Source organism: Oncorhynchus tshawytscha, unplaced genomic scaffold, assembly GCF_018296145.1.
Source record: "Oncorhynchus tshawytscha isolate Ot180627B unplaced genomic scaffold, Otsh_v2.0 Un_contig_11569_pilon_pilon, whole genome shotgun sequence".
Lineage (NCBI taxonomy): Eukaryota > Metazoa > Chordata > Actinopteri > Salmoniformes > Salmonidae > Oncorhynchus > Oncorhynchus tshawytscha.
Window position 1 is genome coordinate 51,097 of NW_024608776.1, and position 8,822 is coordinate 59,918.

Genomic DNA, 8,822 nt, shown 5'->3' on the forward strand with positions numbered 1-8,822 from the left:
GTCTGAAAGTGTTAACTATATTAGACTAGATTCAATCCGTAGTGCTGAATTTGAGTGTTACAGCACGGTATAAATGTAAAGATTATTTCAGATTGAACTGAGATATGCAGCGTTTACCGTGAATGCGGAACATTGCCTTCGGAGCGATCACTCTTCAGCACCAAGGCCAGAAAAAGGGCCCTCAGTCAAAGGTAGCTAGGTGGTTTATTGGGTGTTTAAACACAGCTGTCAAAGGGATCTTCCTCAGTCAAGTCTTTATGATATCATCAGAGTCAACGTCAGATCGCAGCACTACTGTACGCAACCTACCTGTCTACTTCCAAGTACATAGTTATATAGCCTGGTCCCAGATCTGTTTGTGTCCTCTTACCAACTTTGGCAGCACTAACAGAACAACACAAACAGATCTGGGACCAGGTTAACATAGTTAGGCATGTGTCTGAAGACAACAACCCATTAGAACTTCCTCTCCATGCTGGTGTGGTGAAGACAACGGCATAATGGGCAACGCTTTTCCTCCAAAACAATCCAGAGTGAACAAACAGAGGTCAGGGCACAAACAGTCTTTTGGATAGTGAGATACATCATTCTCACATGGTGATAACAAAATATAAAAACTAGTCCCCGTCTTCAAATGCACTTGACTGGCCTTGAAGTCTTTCCATGACGTCACTGTTAGCAGGTGCAGTGGTGAAAACAGTTCCAACAAACGTAGGTGTTCCCCTCAGGACGTGACGGATAACTGTGCAGGATCCAGAGGCCTCGATATGGAAACCTAGACGGCTCCACTCCTCCTCTTTGAGTAGTGGGTGGTTGGAGTGAGATCCAAAGAACTGTGGGACAAGACAAAGGAATGATGTGATGTGGTTGTCTTGAAGACTACATACTGTCTCCTGGAAAATATCTCAGATTGATGAAGCACAGTAAACAGTACATGAATATTACATATGTATTACACATTATATAGATATTTTGACATAAACAATTAATAAACAAACAAAAACAGGTAGGAGAACAACTCACAGCTGATCCTGATGAGGGGTCGATGAAGTCAGCCCAGAAGCCAGCTGTCCACAGAGCAAAGCAGATTTCCTTAGCACCACTAACAAACTGGGAAATAACAGAAAACATCTAGTATCTGTCAGTAGTCAAACTAACTGAAAACATCTAGTATCTGTCAGTAGTCAAACTAACTGAAAACATCTAGTATCTGTCAGTAGTCAAACTAACAGAAAACATCTAGTATCTGTCAGTAGTCAAACTCACTGAAAACATCTAGTATCTGCCAGTAGTCAAACTAACAGAAAACATCTAGTATCTGTCAGTAGTCAAACTCACTGAAATAACAGGAAACATCTAGTATCTGTCAGTAGTCAAACTCACTGAAATAACAGAAAACATCTAGTATCTGTCAGTAGTCAAACTAACTGAAAACATCTAGTATCTGTCAGTAGTCAAACTCACTGAAAACATCTAGTATCTGTCAGTAGTCAAACTAACTGAAAACATCTAATATCTGTCAGTAGTCAAACTAACTGAAAACATCTAGTATCTGTCAGTAGTCAAACTAACTGAAATAACAGAAAATATCTAGTATCTGTCAGTAGTCAAACTCACTGAGTTAACAGACAAGAAAACAGTTCACCAATAAAGGGGAGGTACAGAGTAAGACCTTCAATAAGTACGCAGGCCTACAACCCTAAAATGTGATGGCAGAATCATTTACTGAAATTAGTATCACTGAATCCATATCAATGGGAAACAACCAGTGGACATTCCAACTCACTTTGTGAAGAAGCTGTTCTCTGTCGATCACTTCTTTGTCGATCACCTCACATCTCGTGTGTTTCACCGTGACAACAGTGATGGCGCTGGCTGGGGCCGAGGGGAAATAGGATTCAAACTCTAACAGAGGAAATGAAGAGACGTGTTACACATTCAACTGCTAGCTAGCCAATAGGCCCACAGAAAAGTCAGCTATCACCCACTTGGACAACATTAGTGACGTTAGTCAATGCAGTTACTTCCCCTAGTGGACATGGCTGTGTGCAATATAAACTATCTGACGTGTGTGGGCTGCGGGCCTCCCGGGTGGCGCAGTGGTTAAGGGCGCTGTACTGCAGCGCCAGCTGTGCCACCAGAGACTCTGGGTTCGCGCCCAGGCTCTGTCGCAACCAGCCGCGACCGGGAGGTCCGTGGCCTAGCAATTGGCCTAGCGTCGTCCGGGTTAGGGAGGGCTTGGCCGGTAGGGATATCCTTGTCTCATCACAACTCCTGTGGCAGGCCAGGTGCAGTGCACGGTGTTTCCTCCGACACATTGGTGCGGCTGGCTTCCGGGTTGGATGCGCGCTGTGTTAAGAAGCAGTGCGGCTTGGTTGGGTTGTGTATCGGAGGACGCATGACTTTCAACCTTCGTCTCTCCCGAGCCCGTAGGGGAGTTGTAGCGAGATAGTAGCCACTAAACAATTTGATACCAAGAAATTGGGGAGAAAAAGGGGAAAAGAAAAAAACCTGACATGAATAGTTAATGTTATGATAAGTATGACTACACCATGCTACCTCTCTTCAGCAGCTCAGGACAGGTCTGTATAGAACAGTCCACATTGGGCTGATCAAAGTAGTGCTCTGCCTTGCGGACGCTCCTCGATAACATGTGACCAATTTTGCCCTACAAAGAAAAAACACGTATTCAACATATAACTCTACCAGTATGAAACATAATAGAAATGTTTTAAATTATATAAATATATTTTTGAAATGTTTAAGAATAATATCCATTTTTATTTACAATTGAATAAAGGACACGTTTCTTTTAGTTAAGGAGTTATTGTGAGTGACGTATTTACCTGAAACTCGCTGACAAACTGGGCCATTACAAACTCATGTCTCTCGTTGCTAGTAGCAGCAGTCAGAACATCAGGTACCGTCCTGTGGACTGGGCCTTTAATCCTCTGGTCTGCCATGCCTTCCAGGTGAAAGTCAAAGCCTGAGTTACCTGGCAACTGGAACCGCTGGTCCTGGGGGCCGAATGGTCCCATGTTCTCATCAGGCCATACTGTCCTAGGGCCTGGTAGGGAGAAAGAGGAGTATATTACAATAATGTTAAATCTGTTTGAAAATGTATGTTCTGCCTAACAGTAGCTGTAGTTATGTAAAGTTTGAGATCATTTTCTCAATTAAATTTTTATTGCATACAGTGCATTCGAAAAGTATTCAGACCCCATAACTTGTAACTAACCTTTTGTTGTGTTACAGCCTTATTCTAAAATTGATTAAATAGTTTTTTTCCCCTCATCAATCTACACACAATACCCCATAATGACAAAGCAAAAAAAACAGAAATATCACATTTATAAAAAGTATTCAGACCCATTACTCAGTACTTTGCTAAAGCACCTTTGGCAGCAATTACAGCCTCGAGTCTTCTTGGGTATGACGCTACAATCTTGGCACACCTGTATATGGGGAGTTTATCCTATTTTCTCTGCAGATCCTCTCAAGGTCTATCGGGTTGATGGGGAGCGTCACTGAACAGCTATTTTCAGGTCTCTCCAGAGATGTTCGATCGGGTTCATGTCCGGGCTCTGGCTGGGCCACTCAAGGACATTCAGAGACTTGTCCCGAAGCCACTCCTGCATTGTCTTGCTGTGTGCTAAGGGTTGTTGTCCTGTTGGAAGGTGAAACTTCACCCCAGTTTGAGGTCCTGAGCGCTCTGGAGAAAGTTTTCATCAAGGATCTCTCTGTACTTTTCTCCGTTCATCTTTCCCTCAAAAGTTTCCCAGTCCTTACCACTGAAAAACATCCCCACAGGCCAAATAGTTCAATCTTGGTTTCATCAGAAAGGGGAATCTTGTTTCTCATGGTCAGAGTCCTTTAGGTGCCTTTTGACAAACTCCAAACACGCTGTCATGCACCTTTTACTTTGTCTCTGTCATGCACCTTTTACCTTTTACTACAAACAGTGCAGCTATTCCCTCCGCAAGGCTATCAAACAAGCTAAGCGCCAGTACAGAGACAAAGTAGAATCTCAATTCAACGGCTCAGACACAAGAGGTATGTGGCAGGGTCTACAGTCAATCACGGACTACAGGAAGAAACCCAGCCCAGTCACGGACCAGGATGTCTTGCTCCCAGGCAGACTAAATAACTTTTGCCCGCTTTGAGGACAATACAGTGCCACTGACACGGCCTGCAACGGAATCATGCGGTCTCTCCTTCACTGCAGCCGAAGTGAGTAAGACATTTAAACGTGTTAACCCTCGCAAGGCTGCAGGCCCAGACGGCATCCCCAGCCGCGCCCTCAGAGCATGCGCAGACCAGCTGGCCGGTGTGTTTACGGACATATTCAACCAATCCCTATACCAGTCTGCTGTTCCCACATGCTTCAAGAGGGCCACCATTGTTCCTGTTCCCAAGAAAGCTAAGGTAACTGAGCTAAACGACTACCGCCCGTAGCACTCACATCCGTCATCATGAAGTGCTTTGAGAGACTAGTCAAGGACCATATCACCTCCACCCTACCTGACACCCTTGACCCACTCCAATTTGCTTACCGCCCAAATAGGTCCACAGACGATGCAATCTCAACCACACTGCACACTGCCCTAACCCATCTGGACAAGAGGAATACCTATGTGAGAATGCTGTTCATCGACTACAGCTCGGCATTCAACACCATAGTACCCTCCAAGCTCGTCATCAAGCTCGAGACCCTGGGTCTCGGCCCCCGCCCTGTGCAACTGGGTACTGGACTTCCTGACGGGCCGCCCCAGGTGGTGAGGGTAGGCAACAACATCTCCTCCCCGCTGATCCTCAACACTGGGGCCCCACAAGGGTGCGTTCTGAGCCCCCTCCTGTACTCCCTGTTCACCCACGACTGCGTGGCCACGCACGCCTCCAACTCAATCATCAAGTTTGCGGACGACACAACAGTGGTAGGCTTGATTACCAACAACGACGAGACGGCCTACAGGGAGGAGGTGAGGGCCCTCGGAGTGTGGTGTCAGGAAAATAACCTCACACTCAACGTCAACAAAACTAAGGAGATGATTGTGGACTTCAGGAAACAGCAGAGGGAACACCCCCCATCCACATCGATGGAACAGTAGTGGAGAGGGTAGCAAGTTTTAAGTTCCTCGGCATACACATCACAGACAAACTGAATTGGTCCACTCACACAGACAGCATCGTGAGGAAGGCGCAGCAGCGCCTCTTCAACCTCAGGAGGCTGAAGAAATTCGGCTTGTCACCAAAAGCACTCACAAACTTCTACAGATGCACAATCGAGAGCATCCTGGCGGGCTGTATCACCGCCTGGTATGGCAACTGCACCGCCCTCAACCGTAAGGCTCTCAGAGGGTAGTGAGGTCTGCACAACGCATCACCGGGGGCAAACTACCTGCCCTCCAGGACACCTACACCACCCGATGCTACAGGAAGGCCATAAAGATCATCAAGGACATCAACCACCCGAGCCACTGCCTGTTCACCCCGCTGTCATCCAGAAGGCGAGGTCAGTACAGGTGCATCAAAGCTGGGACCGAGAGACTGAAAAACAGCTTCTATCTCAAGGCCATCAGACTGTTAAACAGCCACCACTAACATTGAGTGGCTACTGCCAACACACTGTCAATGACACTGACTCTACTCCAGCCACTTTAATCATGGGAATTGATGGGAAATTATGTAAATATATCACTAGCCACTTTAAACAATGCTACCTTATATAATGTTACTTACCCTACATTGTTCATCTCATATGCATACGTTGATACTGTACTCTATATCATCGACTGCATCCTTATGTAATACATGTATCACTAGCCACTTTAACTATGCCACTTGGTTTACATACTTATCTCATATGTATATACTGTACTCGATATCATCTACTGTATCTTGCCTATGCTGCTCTGTACCATCACTCATTCATATATCCTTATGTACATATTCTTTATCCCCTTACACTGTGTATAAGACAGTAGTTTTTTTTTTTTTTTTTTTTTGGGAATTGTTAGTTAGATTACTTGCTCGTTATTACTGCATTGTCGGAACTAGAAGCACAAGCATTTCGCTACACTCGCATTAACATCTGCTAACCATGTGTATGTGACAAATAAAATTTGATTTGATTTGATTTGATTTGATTGATTTGCTTCCATCTGGCCACTCTACCATAAAGGCCATCAATTGAGTTTACCACAGGTGGACTCCAGACAAGTTGTAGAAACATCAAGGATGATCAGTGGAAACAGGATGCACATTAGCTCAATTTCAAGTCTCATAGAAAAGGGTTGGAAAACTTACGTAAATATGGTATTTCTGTTTGAATCTTTTTAATTAATTTGCACCGAAAGAATGTAACCTGTTTTCACTTTGTCATGATTGGGTGGTGTGTAGAGTAATGAGGGATTTAAAATATATAATACATTTTAGAATAAGTCTAACGTAACAAAATGTGGAAAATGGGAAGGGGTCTGAATACTTTCCGAACTCACTGTAATTACAATTCATAACTCAAAACGCACAGGCCAAAATACGGTCACAGTTAGTCGAAAATAAACAAATGAACCAGTGTTGTGGTCGATATAGCAGTAGCCTACCTGAGTCTGAGTCCCCCCGTGACACGACAAAATAAGGCTCATCAGAACCAGCAGCTGAGAAGGTTCGTATCCAGCCCAACCTGAGTGCAGCTAGGGCCTGACGCCCTGACGACTGGGTCATCACCAGCCGGGCTCGGCCACACAGCACCTACACGGTTATTAATCAAATCAATCAGAGGAAAAGCGTCAAGCACCCTAGCTACAGTATTATAGCACAATACTATTACATTACCGTCTATTATGTGTTGTAATGTAAAGGTTTAGTACTTACACTAGTCATCCCGGTGGCCCTCTGTCACTAGTTTCACACCTGAAGATGTGGAAAGAAGATGAATACTACATGTGTGACTTTACATAATAGGACAGCTAATAAATCATGCAGCACAGACAGAATACAGCAGACAGTTGGGAAATATAATTGAATTGCTCAAACGTAAACTTGATATTGCAAGTTAGCTTGCACGGTTATATACTATGAGTGTTGTCTTAGCGATTGCGTCATATTGTTGTTTACTGCTATGCGTTTGACTATCTAGCAAGTTAAAAGGGACAAAAACAAGATGATACATACGAATTCGATACAGCTAACTAGTGTTGTTGTTGACAACTGGCAATGACAGACAGCCTGGCTATGCTGATTAGCTTGGTAGCTAAAAGAGCTGTGACATACAAGTCCAGTCTTGTTTGTTTTGATCGGCTGCACTCTCACTTCCCGTTCGCGACAGACGTAAGTTTGAGATGACAATTTCATAGTTTTCAAAGTTACATTTCAATGTAAACATACACCATTACAACACGATGATATGCGTTAAGTTCCTGAAATATTCGAGTGAATGTGTGCTGTTTATGTAAAGGAACATAATGTTCTTACCTAATCAGACGACTATGTACGCTGCAGCACGTCCGCACGTATGCGAGTTCACATGACTTGAGAACAGTATACGACGAGGGACAAACCGAGCAGTTTGATTGCATGTGTTATTAGAGGATGTCCGTCAGATGGCAGCATATCTACACGAATCAGGAAAAGTCATTAAAAAAATGTATAATGGAAAAAGCCCACCTAGGTCGACTGCTGTTCAATAAAATAACCTTGTTGAAATTGTGATAGCTATAATCACCAAAAAAGTAGTCTACTGATTACTAGACCTCTGTGCAGTAAGTAATATACTATTTGACAACTAAGGCATATCTTTTAGGGTATTGTAAATAATTATATTCAGCGACTCCATTCACCCGTCTCTCACTGAGCTGTAGGCTTGACCTCCCATAGAGATGTATTATTGCAGCCTCCCTCTTTATAATACATTATCATACAATCAGAAGGTATTTTCCTTTGCTGCCAATGATATAACCATACAGCCTACTCTATTGTGGACTGACCTTCCACCACCAGTAGACAGAGAGAAGCTGGATGTGAAGAGTCAATGTATTTTCCCCTGAGCAGACGCTTTCATCTAAACTGACTCAAAGTACCCTGAGTGCATACTGTACATTTATAGAATGTGTATGTGATCCATGTGGGAATTGAACCCACAACCTTGCCATTGCTAGCACCACACTCTTACCAACTGAGCCCTGAGTTCTGAATCTGATGACCACGACAGAGCTGAGAGCTAGCTAAGGTCAGTTGGGACAAGGGGGGACATTCGACGAGGGTATTAACATAGCCTTTCAGAGAGCCTGTCACTGTCAGGTCCCCTGTGGCCGGGAGGGTTGACACACTGAGTGACACTTTCCCAGAGCTGAGAGGAAGTGGAGTGGGGAGTTATGGGACTTTTGCTCCAGGGCTTTAGCGCTGGAGAAGGTCTCTCTCTTTCTCTTCCACCTGTCTTTCTCTCTCTCCCTGTCCCGTTCTCTCTCTTTCTCTGCGTGTGTTCATGTGACTGGTGTGCTTATCAATGTGTGTGTGAGTCTCTCTCTCTCTCTCTCTCTCTCTCTCTCTCTCTCTCTCTCTCTCTCTCTCTCTCTCTCTCTCTCTCTCTCTCTCTCTCTCTCTCTCTCTCTCTCTCTCTCTCTCTCTCTCTCTCTCTCTCTCTCTCTCTCTCTCTCTCTCTCTCTTATGTGCAGATGCAGTGGAATGGTTATGCAGGGAGGCATCTGGAGGACTCAGCCTGCCTGTCAGAGTGTTTCCCTGGGATACATAAAGAATAGTACAGCACCACTCTCAGCACCACTCCAAACACTACATTATATTGGCATGGCATGCACTCTGGAGTC

The 8,822-nt window shown here is 44.4% G+C and overlaps 1 protein-coding gene across 4 annotated transcripts; it reads right to left on the reverse strand.

Annotated features, from left to right (window-relative positions):
- Positions 1–185: 185 nt before the first annotated feature.
- Positions 186–7,548, reverse strand: LOC112266293 (cobalamin trafficking protein CblD). Of its 4 annotated transcripts, none has more exons than XM_024443682.2 (8): positions 7,474–7,548; positions 6,874–6,912; positions 6,603–6,750; positions 2,847–3,067; positions 2,560–2,668; positions 1,787–1,905; positions 1,024–1,110; positions 186–833 (listed from the first exon to the last, which is right to left on the reverse strand). In XM_024443682.2, the coding sequence occupies exons 2-8, from the start codon at positions 6,880–6,882 to the stop codon at positions 618–620; spliced, it is 909 nt and encodes a 302-aa protein (XP_024299450.1). In that variant the 5' UTR covers positions 6,883–6,912; positions 7,474–7,548; the 3' UTR covers positions 186–617. The 4 variants fall into 4 exon arrangements, with proteins under 4 accessions (XP_024299450.1, XP_042169582.1, XP_042169583.1 ...); XM_042313648.1 differs by having other exon boundaries at positions 1,024–1,131; positions 7,474–7,543; XM_042313649.1 differs by lacking the exon at positions 7,474–7,548 and adding an exon at positions 7,273–7,453 and having other exon boundaries at positions 1,024–1,131.
- Between the last annotated feature and the right edge of the window lie 1,274 nt (positions 7,549–8,822).